The 19,912-nt window shown below is 45.1% G+C and overlaps 2 protein-coding genes across 3 annotated transcripts; both read left to right on the plus strand.

The window, feature by feature from the left end:
- On the plus strand, positions 1-4,520 carry LOC144497022 (uncharacterized). 2 transcript variants are annotated; one of them, XM_078217720.1, is made up of 3 exons: positions 1-41; positions 1,034-1,312; positions 1,763-4,520. In XM_078217720.1, the coding sequence occupies exon 3, from the start codon at positions 2,006-2,008 to the stop codon at positions 3,191-3,193; it is 1,188 nt and encodes a 395-aa protein (XP_078073846.1). In that variant the 5' UTR covers positions 1-41; positions 1,034-1,312; positions 1,763-2,005; the 3' UTR covers positions 3,194-4,520. The 2 variants fall into 2 exon arrangements, with proteins under 2 accessions (XP_078073846.1, XP_078073847.1); XM_078217721.1 differs by having other exon boundaries at positions 33-322; positions 1,763-4,149.
- A 9,220-nt stretch (positions 4,521-13,740) lies between these two features.
- LOC144497047 (uncharacterized) lies at positions 13,741-18,077 on the plus strand. Its single transcript, XM_078217775.1, has one exon. It carries the CDS (start codon positions 13,946-13,948, stop codon positions 14,711-14,713), a length of 768 nt encoding a protein of 255 aa, XP_078073901.1. The 5' UTR covers positions 13,741-13,945; the 3' UTR covers positions 14,714-18,077.
- Positions 18,078-19,912: the final 1,835 nt, after the last annotated feature.

A 19,912-nucleotide genomic window follows, 5' to 3' on the forward strand; every position in this document is an offset into this window, starting at 1 on the left:
GCTTCACTTCCTGTAGGGACTGAAAACCAAGCGAGGAGATGGTGAGTGAAGGAGCAGAATTTATAATAATTACATTGCATAATCTCCACACTAATGTTCAGGCAGTCTGACTATCCTGTGGGGAATCAGATGTGGAAATGCCCCTTATGCTGTGTGAGAAGATCCAGCTGAGAGACCTGTTTACTCGGTGCTTTGTGCTGAGCTGTTTGATTGGAGCTGTGTGTTGGATATTGAGTGTGTTTATTGGAAGCATTTCCCTTCTGATTTACTCATCTTTTTAACCTGTGAGTTTTGTTGATGGATCATTGCTGAATATGAGAAGGTGAGGTGTAATTATCTGAGAGGGGCAGAAACACATTTATTGAAATGTCTTTTAATGCCTTCTTTAAATATTTTACCTGAAGGCCTCGACATTTCCCAAAAGCCTGGGCTTGGATTTGATCATTTTGTCCAGTGCTGTGTCTGATAGCTGAATTTGGGATGTGCAGTCTGAGTGTGGTGTATCTAATTTCCCAGGATAAACCAGAACCCTTCAATCAGCTACACTGAAACAATATTTTCCTTTAGCTTCTAGCACTTTCTGCCCAGTGTGTTTTCTTCAAATAATTTGGGTAAACCAGGGGAGAAATTTCAAAATCCCCATTAAATTAACATTTCTCCTGGGTGTTATATTAAACACATAGTCCAAGGATCTTCACCAGCTTGAGCTCATTGTGAATTGATAGCCTGTTTTACACTCCACCTGACTGTCTTTTCCATTGCCCTTATGGTGCCTGGGAAGATGGGGGTCTGGGTGGAGAAAAGAAAGTAGTCACATTGTCTGCTCCTGATCACCATCCACCATCGCTATTGGAAACAAGAGGGTGTGTGACAGTCAATTGAGGAAAAATAATGGACTTGTATCTGATTTCCCATACCAGGGAATAGCAGTCCAGCACTCACTGTGGAACAGTCTCTAACTGAGGAGTCAGCCCCTTCAACATTGGAGGAGAGGGAGTTGGAGGAAATCATGTTTCCTTTTCCTGTTTTACAGAAGGATTGCACCGTACTACACCAGAGAATACAGAGAGGATAGACACCACAGATAATTCCTGACCATCACCCAAGGAACAATTACACGACTGTGGGAAGACATCCAGTCGCTTCACATCATTGCTCAACACAGAGAAGGTTGGGCAGTGAAACCATTATCTGGAAATTGGTCGGCTCAGGGGAGCTTTTACATATCATCAGATTTGAGATCGCTCAGTGGTGTGGAACTTTCCATCAGAACCAACCTCTCCAAAAGTTTGGCTTTGAGTGATTATTCAGGGTAAGTAGGTGAGAGGTGAGAGTTTCAATCATTCATCGAGCCTCATGAATCACTGACTCATTCCTACAGGTGAGAGGCTATTCAAGTGTGAAGTGTGTGAGGAGGGCTCCACAGGCTCATCAGATCTGGGTGGCATGGTGGCACAGTGGTTAGCACTGCTGCCTCACAGCGCCAGGGGCCCAGGTTCGATTCCTGGCTTCACTGATTCCAGGGTCACTGTCTGTGTGAAGTTCGCACGTTACCCCGTGTCTGCATGGGTTTCCTCCGAGTGCTCCAGTTTTCTCCCACACTCCGAAAGATGTGCTGGTTAGGTGCATTGGCCATGCTAAATTCTCCCTCAGTGTACCCGAACAGGCGCCGGAATGTGGCGACTGGGGGATTTTCACAGTAACTTCATTACAGTGTGAATGTAAGCCTACTTGTGACTAATAAATAAACTTTACTTTACAGATCTCCAAAAATACATGGTGCATCTATAGCAACCATTGTTAACACAAGGTCATCTTCATGGACGAAACAGTGTGAGATCTGTGATAAATTTTTTGTGACATCTTCCAGCCTTCTGATACACCAGAGGATTCACACAGGTGAGAACTGTTCCAATGTGAGGTGTGTGAGGCAACATTCACCAATTCCTCCAATCTGCTGAGACACCAGAGGATTCACTCGGGAGAGAAGCTATTCTCTTGTGATATGTGTGACAAATCATTCTCTCAGTCATCACATCTTCTTGAGCACCAACGCGTTCACACAGGAGAGAAACCATTCACGTGTGAGGTTTGCAACAAGTCATTCACACGGTCATCAGACTTCCATGTTCACCAACGCATTCACACCGGGGAGAAACCATTCACATGTGAGGTTTGCGACAAAGCATTCTCCGATTCATCAGCCCTCCGCGAACATCGACGCATTCACACAGGGAGTGTGAATGAAAGGGAGAAACCATTCACATGTAAGGCATGTGATAAATCATTCTTGTGGTCATCAGACCTCTGTGTCCATCAACGCATTCACACGGGGGAGAAACCTTTCACCTGTGAAGTGTGTGACAAATCATTCCCACAGTCATCGACCCTCTGGATACACCACCACATTCACACAGGAAAGAATCCATTCCAATGTCAAGTGTGCAACAAATCATTCTCACAGTTATCAAAACACCTGCTCCATCAGACAGTCCACACAGTTGGAAAACTATACAAATGTGAGATGTGTGGCAAAGACTTCAGGCAGTTATCAAAGCTCATGGTTCATCAGCGGATCCACACAGGGGAGAAACCATTCACATGTGAGGTGTGTGACAAATCATTCTCACAGTCATCCACCCTCCACAATCACCAACGCATTCACACAGGAGAGAAACCGTTCATATGTGAAGTGTGCGACAAATCATTCTCAGATTCATCAGCCCTCCGAGGACACCGACGCATTCATACAGGTGAGAAACCATTCACATGTGAGGTGTGTGGCAAATCATTCTCGCGGTCCTCAGAGCTCCGTGTCCACCAACGTATTCACACTGGGGAGAAACCATTCACGTGTCAGTTGTGTGGCAAATCATTCTCACGGTCGACAGAGCTCCATGCCCACCATCGCATTCATACCGGGGAGAGACCATTCAAGTGTGAGGTGTGTGACAAAGCTTTTGCACAGTTATCAAAGCTCCTGATCCATCAGAGGATTCACACAGGGGAGAAACCATTCATGTGCAAATTGTGTGGCAAATCATTCTCGCAGTCATCGAGCCGACGTAGACACCAACGCATTCACACAGGAGAGAAACCATTCACATGCGAGGTGTGTGACAAATCATTCTCACAGTCTCAAATCCTCCGCACACACCAACGCATTCACACGGAGATAGTTGTTCAAGTATGAGTTAGCTGACAAAGCTTTGCAAAGTTTTCAGAGCTCCTGGTCCATCAGACAGTTCAGTTGAAGTGCGAGGTGTGTAGTCACCAGAGCTCCCCCGTCAGAGGATCCACACTGGTCAGTAACCATTCATGTGTAAGGTTTGCATTAAAATTTTCTTGACTTTGCACTGTGAAATATCAGTTCTGTAATAAAGCCTTCAGATAGTTGTCGGACATCCTGGGACATCACTGAACCCACATGGGAACTATCTAACTAAGGTTTTACCAATTGGTTATCAGAGTGTGAATCTCTACACAAGCTCACAGTAAAGGATGTTCAGTGTTATTGGGCCAGAACAAGAAGCAGCTTTCATTTGCATCAAACAACTGGTGATGACAACGTTAGTGCTGAGGTACTATGATGTCAATGATGAAGTTACCCTGCAGTGAGATCCCAGTGAAACAGGACTTGGAGCAACATTCATGCAGCAAAGACAACCAGTTGTGTTTGTATCCAGAGTATTAGCACAAACTGAACAGTCCATACACGGATTGAGAAAGGGTGCCTGGATATTGTCTTTTCTTGTGAGTATTTCAACCAATACCTGTTTGGAAGAGAGAAAGTGATGGTAGAGTCTGACCACAAGTCACTTCAAAGCATCTTTCTCAATCCGCTTCTATCTGCTCCAAAACATTTACAAAGGATTTTACTTTGTTTGCAGAGATATCATTTGGAGGTGAAGACCTAAACACTTGAAAGATTAAATGTACAATTTGCATGTGAGGAGAGACGAGAGCAAAGGGTTTTATAGTGTAAGTGTGATACTTTTCTTTATGGACTATTTATGTGGAGTAACTTATAAACAAAAAGTGGTTGTTTGGATAAATCCCTTTGTACGCTGTGGATCCCATATTAACGTGACAACTGAGGTCAACATATATAAATAAAGATTTGAAGGCAGTAACCATCTTACACAGCATGTGGAACATGGTTTAAAATTCAAATTACTCCAAATATTTCTGGAGTAACATGAGTTTCCTGAAGCTTGGGAAACTGACCGGTGAAACGGAGGCGACTTTGAGCAACAGATCAGGTGGGAATTTAAACTTGTCATTGCCCCATCTGAATAAAACCTTACTTATTGCAGCTGCTGTCCCAGTGGGCAATGACATTTTGTCATTGGGGCTGATGGTGTGAGTTTATGACCCAGATGGTGATATATGACAGCCCTGCCTTGTCCAGTCCTCATGTGAGGTTCAACGCCCCTTGACTCCAATTTTGGAGACTGAACACCACCTTTCCTGGAATGTCCTGGTCCATTTACTTCTTAGAAGTCTCACAACACCAGGTTAAAGTCATAGAAATCATAGATTTTTATCATAGAAATCATAGAAACCCTACAGTGCAGAAGGAGGCCATTCGGCCCATCGAGTCTGCACCGACCACAATCCCACCCAGGCCCTACCCCCACATATTTACCCGCTAATCCCTCTAACCTACGCATCTCAGGACTCTAAGGGGCAATTTTTTTTTTAACCTGGCCAATCAACCTAACCCGCACATGTTTGGACTGTGGGAGGAAACCGGAGCACCCAGAGGAAACCCACGCAGACACGAGGAGAATGTGCAAACTCCACACAGACAGTGACCCGAGCCGGGAATCGAACCCGGGACCCTGGAGCTGTGAAGCAGCAGTGCTAACCACTGTGTTACCGTGCCGCCTGTAGTCCAACAGGTTTATTTGGCAGCACTAGCTTTCGGAGCCCCAAGCCCCTTCTTCAGTGAGGACTCGTGTTCACAAACAGCATATAAAGACACAAACACAATTTACAAGATAATGGGTGGAATGCGAGTCTTTACAGGTAATCAAGTCTGAAAGGTACAGACAATGTGAGTGGAGAGAGGGTTAAGCACAGGTTAAAGAGATGTGTATTGTCTCCAGCCAGGACAGTTTGTGAGATTTTGCAAGTCCAGGCAAGTCGTGGGGGTTACAGGTAGTGTGACATGAACCCAAGATCCTGGTTGAGGCCATCCTCATGTGTGTGGAACTTGGCTATCAGTCTCTGCTCAGCGATTCTGCGTTGTGTGTCATGAAGGCCACCTTGGAGAATGCTTACCCGAAGATCAGAGGCTGAATGCCCGTGACTGCTGAAGTGTTCCCCGATTGGAAGGGAACACTCCTGCCTGGTGATTGTTGAACGGTGTTCATTCATTCATTCATTGTCGTAGCGTCTGCATGGTTTCCCCAATGTACCATGCCTCAGGACATCCTTTCCTGCAGCGTATCAGGTAGACAACGTTGGCCGAGTTGCAAGAGTATGTACCGTGTACCTGGTGGATGGTGTTCTCACGTGAGATGATGGCATCCGTGTCGATGATCCAGCATGTCTTGCAGAGGTTGCTGAGGCAGGGTTATGTGATGTCGTGGTCACTGTTCTCCTGAAGGCTGTAAAGACTTGTATTCCTATTACAGTCTGGACCTTGTTTGAGTGATGTTGCTCAGCGTACAATAGACCAGGATGATTGTGACCATTCTCTCTCTCTGGAGAATACTGTGATCCACTTTAAGATGTAGCCAGTACCTGAAACAGATATCAGGGCATCCTTTTGAAAGGGTACCGAAATCAGAATTAAGAGACAGGCTGCCCCCCCACCGCTGCCTCCCTGCCACAATGGGCATTGGGACCAACACCTTCCTCCCCCCCCCCCCCGCCCACCCCCAATCTATCCACCAATAATCTCTTCCCCTTGCCCCCATTCATCATTGCTGGCAATTCCCCATTCCATATCCTCTCCCTGTCTGCTGAATCTGCCCCTTGGCACTGCCAGGTTGGCACAGCCAGGGTACTAGGGCACTGCCCTGCCATGTCCCTGACCAGCTGGGGACTACACAGGCATCCGCACCCACAGGCACTATCATCTCGACTGTTGGAGTGCAGTAGTGGTTCCTGCTGGTGTGCCATTACACTGGCGGGGGAATATCTGATGTCCCTAGAAGATATGCATTATGCTATTTAACCATGTTTAAATGCATTCAAATTGATAGTTATCAGCTTCTTGCCCTAGCTTGACATGAACCTAGTTACGTCACCAGCAGGGTGGGGTGGGGAAGATCTCATTATATGACCTCGCCGGCGCAAAACCCATTATGGCCCTCTCGCAAGAGTTAGCATCCATAACAGGATTTGTGACTACGGCAAACGGGCCCAGAAGATTGTGGTCACTACCTCTGTGCTGGACTTTGAAGCTGTACAGGTAGGACTTTCATTTGAGAGAGCATGATGGGACTTTAGTGCCTCATTGATAGTATCTCCAAACTACCACAGCTTCTGAGCTTAGTAGGTGCAAGAAAGAGATTTCAAAATGGTTTCTTGTCGCATAACCTTTTCCCATGATTTCAGAAAGGTTTGTCTATCCAGAGAGTGCAGAGTTTTAGCTGATCTGGTGACGGATGACCAGAAACGTAAAATCTTCAACCCTTTGGACTTAAGAGTGATCAACCAGGAAGGAAAAGAGTAAACGTAATTGGTGAACGAGGGTCTAGACCTTGGATATGAGGGATTGACATCGACAGAAGCATTGTGGTGAATGGACATTGTGGTCAGAGGGGGCGGGGGGGGGGGGGGGTGCGTGTGCGCACGTGCATGGGGTCTCAGGAGTGGGTATGGGGCAGAATCAGACCCTGCTTTAGGAGGTGATGTGACTTATAGACAGATCCTCTTCAGGTGATGGGTGTTTGACTAACACCATGGGTAATGTTTGTACTCTCCTTTCTGAGAGGATTACAATCCTGAGTATGAGGAGGGAGTGGGGGGTGAGTCTCTCCCTCAGCCCATACATCAATGTATAACGATATGATATGTTCACCTTTCATTCTTCTAAGATTCATTTCGTATTCAGGAAAAGATCTTGAGGTTGTTGTTTATCTGCTGTTTTATCGATCTTCTGTATAGATTTATATCTTAGAAATTCACTTTTTCAACTTAACCCAAACTCTGAGTTGTCAGCATAGTGTGTTCCTATTCACTGAAACACGAGCCTACAGTAAGAGCCCTGTATAGAATATATTGGTCAATTGGGCTGGTATACTTTCTCCATTAATGAATTTATAATTTCCAGTTCACAGGAAGCATGATGTTTCCCTAAGAAAAGAAGAACTGAATTTATATAAATAACTTCATGAATGCAGCACATTTGAAAACACCTAAACAAACCGTTTTTTGAAGCGTAGTTTGGAAACATGGCAGACAATTTGTGCATAGGACGATCCCAAAATGTGATAATGTCCAGAAAATCTGTTTTTGTGACATTTTATTGCAGTATCCATTTTGGCCGGGACATCCTGGATTTTAGCTAAGGGGGCGGCGAAAGGTTATTGAAAGGCGGAGCAGTCGCCAGGGGACTAATGGCTGACTCATGCTCCTAATTCATATGTTCATATAACTCCCCTGTTCTTCAACAATATAGTGTCATTGGACCTCCTACATTCACCTGAGAGGGCAAATGAGGGCCTTGATTTAACTCATCTGAAAGATGTTACCTCGGACAATGCAGCACTCCCTCAGTGGGGGTCGGTATGCTCAGTTGCCTGATGGCTGGTTTGTGATGCAGAAGGACGGCAACAGCACAGGTTCAATTCCCATACTGGCCAAGGTTATTCGTGAAGGCCGCCTTCTCAACCGTACCTCTTGCCTGAGGTGTGGTAACCCTCAAGTTAAATCACCACCAGCCTATGGTCATCTGGGACTTTGGCGAATTGACCATTACCTTACTCCCTCAGTACTGCACTGCAGTGTCAGCCTCTGCTCAAGTCTCTGGAGCGAAATTTGAACCCACAACACACTTCGACACGGGAGTGCTAACTAAACCACGGCTGACAATAACTTAGAATATTTCTGTTGTCTTAGATTCAGTTTTTAAGGAGTTAAGTTCCAAGGCTGTGTACGGGATGCTTCTCCGCCTGTAAACTGGCAGCCTGAAAGCTTGATTTGATTTAAAGTGGTAACTGGTTGGAGCTGCAGGTGTCAGTGTTGTCTTTATGTTTGGGTTCCTGAGGCTGTGAAAAGTGATAAAGTCCCTGGTGTCAGCTGCAATGGACATTTTAAGGGATTGTCTTCAATCAGTACTGCTGATTGGGCGGCACGGTAGCACAGTAGGGCGGCACGGTAGCACAGTGGTTAGCACTGCTGCTTCACAGCTCCAGGGACCTGGGTTCGATTCCCGGCTTGGGTCACTGTCTGTGTGGAGTTTGCACATTCTCCCTGTGTCTGCGTGGGTTTCCTCCGGGTGCTCTGGTTTCCTCCCACAGTCCAAAGATGTGCGGGTTAGGTTGATTGGCCATGCTAAAATTGCCCCTTAGTGTCCTGGGATGCGTGGATTAGAGGGATTAGCGGGTAAAATATGTAGGGATATGGGGGTAGGGCCTGGGTGGGATTGTGGTCGGTGCAGACTCGATGGGCTGAATGGCCTCTTTCTGCACTGTAGGGTTTCTATGATTCTATGATTAACCATTCTGCTTTCATTCACTCATGAAAGTCCTATTGTTTAGGCACAGTCTGTCTTGAATAAACCAGTTTACCCAGGAAAGCTCAGTGAGGTTGTTGAGCTTGTTTCCAAATCCCTCCATGGCCTCTCCCCTCCCTATCCCTGTAATCTCTTGCACTCCTCAGTGCTGCACTGGAGAGTCGACCAGGATTTTTTGTGCTCAAGTCCTGGAGTGGGACTTGAACCCACAACCCTCTGACTCAGAGACCAAGATTGTGGGTTCAAGTCCAACTCCAGATGGATTATTCCATGAACATGGATTAAAGTTGTTGTCAGGGTCACACGAATAATTCCTCAGACTCTGGGCTCCCTGTACAAACCGCCACCCAGCATTTATTGAAATACAAACATGTTGTAAAATGAGTGAAGAAATTATCCTGTAGATGCATTTATCATGAAGTCAATCAGATCACAATGTACCACCCTTAAATAAAACTGCTTCAGAGTATGAAACTACTTGACAAATATGCAACAACCAAACACACACGGATTGGGATCGAGAGTTTACATTAGTTTGTGCCATTTTTGTCTGCATAATTTGGCTGAAATTGACCATATCAGAAAATTTAAATGCAAGTTAAATATGAAGTGTACAAAGAACAGGACAACAGATAACAGGCACTTTGGCCCACCAAATCTGTGCCGACACATGATGCCTTTCTAATCTAAAGACCTTTTGCCTCTACATGGTCCGTATCACTTTATTCCCTTCCCATTCATGTATCTGTCAAGATGCTTCTTAAACATTGCTATTCCATCTGCTTCTACCGCCTCATCTGGCATCGCTTTTCAAGCACTTGCCAATCTCTGGATTAAAAACTTGGCTCTCACAACTCCCTCCAACTTTTCCCCTTTCAGTGGAAACATCCTCTCCACGTCCACTCTATCCAGGCCTTGCAGTATCTTGTAAGCTTCAATAAGATCTCCCCCTCATCCTTCTAAACTCCCAACGAGTACAGACCCAGTCCCTGAGTGAGTGTCACCGGGCGGAGTGACTGAGGGTGCATGTTTTACCGGGTTGTGAACACCAAACGCAAGAGTGTGAATTTAAGTCTAAATCAAGACAAAAGATTGGAGGCAACCAGATTTCTCAACTGTGGGCTTTTAAAAAAAACAGATTAATGTTTAGTTCACTTCATTGGAAGAGAGCTGGACAGAGGGTGGTGGGTGCCTGGAACTCACTGCCAGGGGAGGTAGTGGAAGCAGATACAATAGTGAGTTTTAAGAGGCATCTGAACAAATACATGAATAAGATGGGAATAGAAGGATCTGGTCCCTGGATGAGTAGGGCGTTTTAGTTCAGTTGGGCAGCATGGTCGGTGCAGGCTTGGAGGGCCAAAGGGCCTGTTCCTGTGCTGTAATTTTCTTTGTTCTTTTACCTTAAACCTATGTCCCCCAGTAAGGCATTTGACAAAGTCCCACATGGCAGGTTGGTTAAGAAGGTTAAGGCTCATGGGATACAAGGAGAAGTGGCTAGATGGGTGGAGAACTGGCTTGGCCATAGGAGACAGAGGGTAGTGGTCGAAGGGTCTTTTTCCGGCTGGAGGTCTGTGACCAGTGGTGTTCTGCAGGGCTCTGTACTGGGACCTCTGCTATTTGTGATATATATAAATGATTTGGAAGAAGGTGCAACCGGTGTAATCAGCAAGTTTGCGGATGACACGAAGATGGCTGGACTTGCGGATAGCGAAGAGCATTGTCGGGCAATACAGCAGGATATAGATAGGCTGGAAAATTGGGCGGAGAGGTGGCAGATGGAGTTTAATCCGGATAAATGCGAAGTGATGCATTTTGGAAGAAATAATGTAGGGAGGAGTTATACAATAAATGGCAGAGTCATCAGGAGTATAGAAACACAGAGGGACCTAGGTGTGCAAGTCCACAAATCCTTGAAGGTGGCAACACAGGTGGAGAAGGTGGTGAAGAAGGCATATGGTATGCTTGCCTTTATAGGACGGGGTATAGAGTATAAAAGCTGGAGTCTGATGATGCAGCTGTATAGAACGCTGGTTAGGCCACATTTGGAGTACTGCGTCCAGTTCTGGTCGCCGCACTACCAGAAGGACGTGGAGGCGTTAGAGAGAGTGCAGAGAAGGTTTACCAGGATGTTGCCTGGTATGGAGGGTCTTAGCTATGAGGAGAGATTGGGTAAACTGGGGTTGTTCTCCCTGGAAAGACGGAGAATGAGGGGAGATCTAATAGAGGTGTACAAGATTATGAAGGGGATAGATAGGGTGAACGGTGGGAAGCTTTTTCCCAGATCAGAAGTGACGTTCACAAGGGGTCACGGGCTCAAGGTGAGAGGGGCGAAGTGTAACTCAGATATTAGAGGGATGTTTTTTACACAGAGAGTGGTGGGGGCCTGGAATGCGCTGCCAAGTAGGGTGGTGGAGGCAGGCACGCTGACATCGTTTAAGACTTACCTGGATAGTCACATGAGCAGCCTGGGAATGCAGGGATACAAACGATTGGTCTAGTTGGACTAAGGAGCGGCACAGGCTTGGAGGGTCGAAGGGCCTGTTTCCTGTGCTGTACTGTTCTTTGTTCTTTGTTCTAAGAAGTCTCAGAACACCAGGTTAAAGACAAACATGTTTATTTGGAATCATGAGCTTTCAGAGCGCTATTCCAAGAATATTAACATACCCTTTGCTAGACTCATCATCAACCATGTCCTTCTCCTTTGTGAATACCGATGCAAAGTATTTGTTAAGGACCTCATCCACTTCCTCCAGCTCCACACATAAATTCCCTCCTTTGTCCTTGAGTGGACCTACCCTTCCCCTAGTTACCCTCTTGCTCCTTTATATACATGTAAAATACCTTGGGATTTTCCTTAATCCTGTTTGTCAAAGACATTTCATGGGCTCCTTTTAGCCTCCTAACTCCTTGTTTAATTTCTTTCCTGCTTTCTATATATTCTTCACTGTCTGTCTTCAGTTTCCAAAACCTTACTTATGCCTCCTTTTTCTTATTGACTAAGGTCACAATTTCTCTTCACCCAAGGTTCCCAAATCTTGCCATCCTTGTCCTTCATTTTCACATGAACATGCTGGTCCTCAACTCTAATCAACTGGCCTTTAAAAGATTCCCACATGACATGTGGATTTACCCTCAAACAGCTGCCTGCAATCTACATTCCCCAGTTCCTGCCTAATATTGTCATAGTTAGCCTTCCTCCAGTTTAGTACTTTCACCTGAGGTCTACTCTTATCCTGATCCATAAATAACTTAAAACTTACGGAATTATGGTCACTGTTTCCAAACTGCTCCCCCCCTCCCTCCTCCCTCCCTCCCCTCCTTTGATAACCTGGCGAGGCTTATTTCCCAATACCAGGCGTAATATGGCTCCTTCCAGAGTTGGACTATTTACATATTGCTTCAAGAAACCTGCCTGGACACACCTAACAAATCCCCTGCCAATTAAGCCCCTGGCATGAAGGGAGTCCCAGTCAAATAAGGGAAGTTACAATCACCCACCATAACAACTCTGCTGTTTTAAATTTTTCCATAATCTGTCCACATATCTCTGTCTCCGGCTGGCTGTTGGGAAGGCTCTAGTCCAACCCCATCAGAGTGATTTCACCATTCCTAAAATCATATATTGAACTTTTGTGATCTTTAACACTGATTTGTTAAACATCACCCAGGAGGCGATTCCCAAATGGGAATGAGAGTGGTGAGTTTCTGCCGATTGCACCTGCTTGAGGCGGCTCTTCAAATTACACTCAGGATTTTTGGGTGTTCAGGCACGAACAATCTGGGGCAGGACATTCCTGGGAAAGGAAAATGAACTGGGACATCCCAGGAGAGGTAAACGGATCAGGACAGCTCAGGAGAATAACCTGAAGAGCTGAATAAGTCTCAGAATTTGGAGCTGAGGAAGGCTGAACCTCTACAGCAGGCGAGCCCTGGGCAGGGTAGGACTGTAAGATATCAAACCATGGGGCATCTACTCACACTGAGCCTCAGCACACTCCCTGAATCAACAAGAAATCCCAGGAATAGAGGAACTCCTCAGTTACTGGGTCAATTTCCCCTCTCTGGGTCTCCCTCTCTCTCCTGTCCATGTGCTGATCCCACCACTGCACATCATCACTGCCTTGGATGCTGTGGATCTTCCTCTTCTGATCTGCTGTCAAACACATCCGAGGCGACACATCCCACACTGATGTCAGTTTGAAAGCCTCCGAGGATGAAGAATGCGATTCCCACACTAGAAATCTCTGTCAAACATTTACCAGGGGAACTGAGACAGCAGCTGCAATAAGTGAGGTTTTATTCAGATGGGACAATGACAAGTTTAAATCTCCACCTGATCTGCTGCTCAAAGTCGCCTCCGTTTCACTGGTCAGTTTCCCAAACTTCTGGAAACTCATGTTACTCCAGAAATATTTGGATTGGCTGTGAGAGACGTCAATCAGAGAGCCCACCCACTCTGCCCATTCCCTCCTCTTCCTCTTTCACAGCTGCTTCACTTCCTGTAGGGACTGAAAACCAAGTGAGGAGATGGTGAGTGAAGGAGCAGAATTTATAATAATTACATTGCATAATATCCACACTAATGTTCAGGCAGTCTGACTATCCTGTGGGGAATCAGGTGTGGAAATGTCCCTTATGCTGTGTGAGAAGATCCAGCTGAAAGACCTGTTTACTCGGTGCTTTGTGCTGAGCTGTTTGATTGGAGCTGTGTGTTGGATATTGAGTGTGTTGATGGGAAGCATTTCCCTTCTGATTTACAGGCTGAGTTTTGTTGATGGATCATTACTGAATATGAGAAGGTGAGCTGTAATTATCTGGGAGTGGCTAGCACTTCCTGCCCAGTATGTTTTCTTCAAATGATTTGGGAAAATAAGGGGGAATTAATATTTCTGCTGATTGAAAAAGGACTTGCATCTGATCCCCACACAGGGCAATAGCAGACTGGCACTTACTGTGAAACAGTCTGTAACTGAGGAGTTAGTCCCGTCAGCAAAGGAGGAGAGGGAGTTGGAGGAAATCATGTTTCCTTTTCCTGTTTTACAGAAGGATTGCACCATACTACACCAGAGAATACAGAGAGGATAGACACCACAGATAGATCCTGACCATCACCCAAGGAAGAACTGTACAAGTGTGGGAAGACATCCAGTCCCTTCCCAGCATTGCTCAAGGTTGGTCAGTGAAACCATCATCTGGAAATCGATCGGGTCAGGGGTATGGATCTGTTGAGCAACTGTTAACACAAGACGCTCCATGGAAGTGAAACCATTTAAGTGTGATATGTGCGGTAAAGCCTTTGTGACATCTACCGTACTCTTAAGACATCAGAGGAAGCACACAGGAGAGAAACCCTTTAAGTGTGAGGTTTGTGAGTTGGCTTTCACCCAATCTTCTCAGCTCCTGAGGCACAGGAAGATTCACACTGGGGAGAAACCATTCACATGTGAGGTGTGCAACAAATCATTCTCACAGTCGTGTAGCCTCCGCAGACACCAACGTACTCACACAGGGGAGAAGCCATTTATCTGCGAGGTGTGCGATAAATCATTTTCCCAATCATCAACCCTCTGCATCCACCAACGCATTCACACTGGGGAAAAACCATTCAAGTGTCATGTGTGTGATAAAGCCTTTACACAATCGTCAAAACTCCTGCTCCATCAGAGAGTCCACACAGGGGTAAAACCATTCAAGTGTGAGGTTTGTAACCAATCATTCTTGTCATCATCAACTCTCCGCTCACATCAACGCATTCACACTGGAGAGAAACCATTTGCCTGTGAGACATGTGACAAATCATTCTCTCAGTTATCGACACTCCGTGTACACCGACGCACTCACACAGGAGAGAAACCTTTCAAATGTGAGGTGTGTGACAAATCATTCTCAGGATCATCACACCTCCGTGTGCATGAACGCATTCACAAAATGGAGAAACCATTCAAGTGTGAGGTGTGTAACAAATCATTCTCGGAGTCATCAAAACTGCTGCTCCATCAGAGGATTCACACAGGGGAGTAAGTCAACAGGAATGAGAATTGCAATGAAACCTTCTTGATGTCTTTGACTCTCTTGGGACGCCAGAGGATTCACAGAGGAGAGGAACTCCTCAGGTGTGAGGTGTGTGACGAGGCTCTCACACAGCACATATGCTGCTCCATAAACACTCTCACATGGGAGAAACTGGGTGCTGGGAAAATTGGTGGGATTGAAGGCAGATAAATTTCCAGGGCCTGATAATCTACATCCCCAAGTACTTAAGGAAGTGGCTTTAGAAATAGTGGATGCATTGCTGGTCATTTTCCCAGATTCTATAGACTCTGGAACAGTCCCTGCAGATTGGAGGGTAGTTAATGTCACTCCAATATTCAAAAAGGGAGGTAGAGAGAAAACAAGGAATTATAGACCAGTAAGCCTAACATCGGTACTGGGGAATATTCTTGAATCCATTATCAAGGACTTTATAGCGGAGCATTTAGAAAGCAGTGCCAGGATTAGAAGAGTCAGGATTATGAAGGGGAAATCATGCTTGACAAATCTGTTGGAATTCCTTGAAGATGTAATGAGTAGAGTTGACAAGGGGGGCCAGTCGATGTGGTATATTTGGACTTTCAGAAAGTGTTTGAAAAAATCCTGCATAAGAGATTATCATGCAAGATTAAAATGCATGGGATTGGGGGAAGTGTATTGAGATGGATAGAAAACTGGTTGGCAGAGAGGAAACAAAGAGTAGGAATGAATGGGTCCTTTTCAAATTGTCAGGCAGTAACTAGTGGGGTGCCATAGGGATTGGTGCTGGGACCCCAGCTACTCACAGCATATATTAATGATTTGGATGAGAGAACATAATGTAACATCGCAAAGTTTGCAGATGATACCAAGTTGGGTGGGAGGGTGAACTGTGACGAGGATGCAAAGATCCTTCAGCATGATCTGGACAGGTTGGGTGAGTGGGCAAATCAATGACAGATGCAGTATAATTAGGATAAATGTGAGATTATTCACTTTGGAAGCAAAAACAAGAAGGCAGATGACTACAAGACTGGCTGTAAATTGGGAGAGGGGAGTGTTCAGCGGGACTTGGGTGTCCTTGTGCACCAGTCGCTGAAGGTAAGCATGCAGGTGCAGGAGGCAAATGGTATATTGGCCTTCATTGTGAGAGGTTTTGAATACAGGGGCAGGGATGTGTTGTTGCAATTATACAGGGCCTTGGTGAGGCCACACCTAGAGTATTGTGTGCAGTTTTGGTCTCTTTTTCTGAGGAAGGATGTTCTTGCTTTCGCGGAAGTGCAGTGAAAGTTTACCAGATTGATTCTAGGGATGACGGGACTGATCTATGAGGAGAGATTGACTAGGTTAGGATTGTTTTCGCTGGAGTTCAGACGAATGAGGGGCAAATCTCTTATAAGAGACTTATAAAATTCTAACAGGACTAAACCGGGTAGATGCAGGAAGGATATTCCCGATGATAGGGGAGTCCAGAACCAGGGGGGGTCGCAGTCTTAGGATTCGGGGAAGACCATTTAGGATGGAGGTGAGAAGACATTTCTTCACCCAAAGAGTGGTGAGCCTGTGGAATTCATTACCTCAGGAAGTAGTTGATGCCGAAACATTAAATATATTCAAGAGGCAGCTAGATATAGCACTTGAGGCAAATGGGATGAAAGGTTATGGGGACAAAGCAGGATTAGGCTATTGAGTTGGGCAATCAGCTATGAGCGTAATGAATGGCGGAGCAGGCGCGAAGGGGAAAATGGCCTCCTCCTCCTCCTATCTTCCATGTAAACCCTATTGCTGTGAGTTCTGTAATAAAGAACCCAGTTGTTGGATCTTCTGGAACAATCAGTGAATCCTGTGGGGAACAACGTGACAAAATTCTTGTTGATCTGTTGTCAGAATGTGAATCTCTTACACAAGCTGACTGCAAAGGATGTTCAGTGGTATTGAGGCACAGAACAAGAAGCAGTTTTCACTCACATCAAACAACTAGTGATGACAACGCCAGTGCTGAAGGTACTATGATGTCAGTGATGAAGTTACCCTGCAGTGAGATGCCAGTGAAACAGGACTCGGAGCAACCGTCATGCAGCAAGGAGAGCCAGTTGTGTTTGTACCCAGAGCATTAACACAAACTGATCAATGGCATCTTGTACAAGGGACTGTGGGCATTATCCCTCGAGATGAGAAAAGAAATGCTGAAGCATAAAGCAATGGAGTCTAGTCTGAGGAAGGAAAGAGAAATGCTCTATTGGTTAAACATGAGTAATGAAATTAAGAACAACATCAGCCAGTGAAGTTCTTGTAGTAAACATCAAGCTAAGACAAAGCTGTTCATGACTCATTACATCCTAAGCAGACCATGGATGAAGCTTGGAGTAGATCTTTTCACTCTCACTGGAACTGATTATCTCATCAAAATCAACTAATGTTCAGACTACTGGGAGTCAGACCAGCTGATGTCAACAACTACCAGTGAGATTGTAGAATACCTGAAAACACACTTCAGTTGTCCTGGCATTCCTGACATTGTGATGAGTGACAATGGCCTTCAATTCACAAATGAAAAATTCAGACACTTGATGAGTGATTCGGAAATTAGCACTACTCATCATCTCCACACTATCCACAGTCAAATGGAAAGGCTGGACCAGTGATGAACATTACTAAAGGCATCATCAAAGAATCAACTGGATCCAGCACAGTACAAAGGAATCTTAGAGTGGAGAAACAGGCATACTCCAGGCATGACAAGTTGTCCAGTCCAGTGACTAATAACATGCTGCACCCAGACCCACTCTTCCAACAGCTAAAAAATGACTGAGGCCAGATATAACAACAGGAGTGAGTGACAAGATCAAAGTGAAAAGTCGGAAAGACAAATTTCGCTTTGCTAAAGCTGCAGCATCATTGCCTGAGTTGAGAGTTGGAGAGTCGGTCAGAGAGCAAACATTCAATAAACTCAACAAAAATCAACTCATGGGACAACTCGGGCCCTGTATAGAGAAGTTGTCAGCTTGATTGTGTACGGTGAAAATGAACAACCAGATCAATTATTGCAACCGCAGACATCTATGTGTGACAAGAGAAGCTGTTCCTTCACAGCAGACAGCTGATGAGGCAGATCTAATTTCACCAACTGATCAAGGAACCAAGGTCAGCCGCTCCCCAGTATCATACCGCAATGTAATAGCGGTGTGAATTGTTCACCTCACACTCTTCCAGGATTCACTTCATATTCAAAGAAAGATCTTGAGTCTTTTTCAAATGCTTTGTTATTTTGATTGATTCAGAGTTTGGTGTAAGCTGAATATTATGTTGTTGTTTGTCTGATGTTTTATCAATCTTCTGTATAGATTTATAACACAATAAATTTATTTTTTAAACTTAAAGCAAACCACCTAATTTGTCTGTATGGTGTGGTCCTATACACTGAAATGCTCAGGAGCGGCATGGTGGCACAGTGGTTAGCACTACAGCCTCACAGTGCTAGGGACTTGGGTCCAATTCCTGCCTTGGGTGTCTGTCTGTGTGGAGGTTGCACATTCTCCCCGTGTTCTGCATGGGTTTCCTCGGGGTGCTCCAGTTTCCTCCCACAATTCAAAGATTTGCAGGTTCGGTGGAATGTTAAATTTCCCCTTTGTGTCCAAAGATGTGTAAATTAGGGGGATTGTCAGAATAAATGCATGGAGTTCCAGGGATGGGCCTGGTTAAGATGTCGGAGATTTGGTGCAGACCGAATGGCCTCTTTCTACACTGTAAAGATTCTCTGAGCTTACAGTAAGAGTCCTGGACACAATATATTGGTCAGTGTCACTGGGGGCTGGTATACTTTCTCCATCAATGGGTTTAGAATTTCCAGTTCATAGGAAGCTTAATGTTTCCCTAAGAAAGAAAGACTTGCATTTATATGTGAACTTTGATTAACTTGGTTTCTGAAAGCATTTTACAGCCAATTAAGTGTTTCGAAAGTGTAGTCACTGTTGTAATGTAGGAAATGTGGCAGCCAATTAGTGCACAGCAAGCTCCCACAAACAGCAGTATGACAATGACCAGATCTATTTTTGTGACATTGATTGCAGGATCCATTTTGACCAGGACATCTGGGATAACTCCCCAGCTCTTCTACAACATAGTGTCATGGGATCTTTTATATTCACCAGATGGCAGACAGAGCCTTGGTTTAACTCCGTTAGAAGAATGAGGGGGGATCTTATTGAAACTTACAGGATACTGCGAGGCCTGGTTAAAGTGGATGTGGAGAGGATGTTTTCACTAGTAGGAAAAAATAGAACTAGGGGGTGCAACCTCAGACTAAGAGGGACGATCCTTTAGAACAGAGATGAGGAGGAATTTCTTCAGCCAGAGAGTGGTGAATCTGTGGAATTCCTTGCCGTAGAAGGCTGTGCAGACCAGGTCATTGAGTGTCTTTAAGACAGAGATAGATAGGTTCTTGATTAATAAGGGGATCAGGGGTTATGGGGAAAAGGCAGGAGAATGGGGATGAGAAAAGTATCAGCCATGATTGAATGGCGGAGCAGACTCGATGGGCCGAGTGGTCTAATTCTCCTCCAATGTCTTATGGTCTTATAACTAATCTGAAAGATGGTATCTCTGATAGTGCAGCACTCCATCATTACTGCATTGGAGTATCAGCCTTAGTGCTCAAGTCTCTGAAGTGAGACTTGAACCCACAACTTTCTGACTCAGAGACGTGAGTGCTAACTAAGCCACGGCTGACAATAACATATAATGTTTCTGTTGTATTAGATTCCGTTTTTAAGTCGTTAAGTCCCAAGGCTGTGTGCAGAATGCTTTTGCCCTACAAACTGGCAGCCTGAAAGTTTGATTTGATTTAAAGTGGTAATTAGTCCCTGATGTCAGCTGGAATGGACATCTTAAGGGATTGTCTTCAATCATTACTGCTGAGTAAACAATGTTGTCCCATTATTTAAGAAGGGTAGCAAGGATAACTAAGGGTAATTATAGGTCGGTGAGCTTGACGTCAGTGATAGTGAAATTGTTGGGGAAGATTTTTAGGAATAGGATCTATTCATATTTGGAACAGAATGGTCTTGTTAGCGACATATGGCATGGTTTTGTACGAGGGAGGTCATGTCTCACTAATTTAATTGAGTTTTTTGAGGAGGTGACAAAAATGATTGACAAGAGAAGGGCCATGGATGTTGTCTACATGGACTTTAGTAAAGCATGTGACAAGGT

This window comes from Mustelus asterias, chromosome 8, assembly GCF_964213995.1.
Source record: "Mustelus asterias chromosome 8, sMusAst1.hap1.1, whole genome shotgun sequence".
In the NCBI taxonomy this organism is placed as follows: domain Eukaryota; kingdom Metazoa; phylum Chordata; class Chondrichthyes; order Carcharhiniformes; family Triakidae; genus Mustelus; species Mustelus asterias.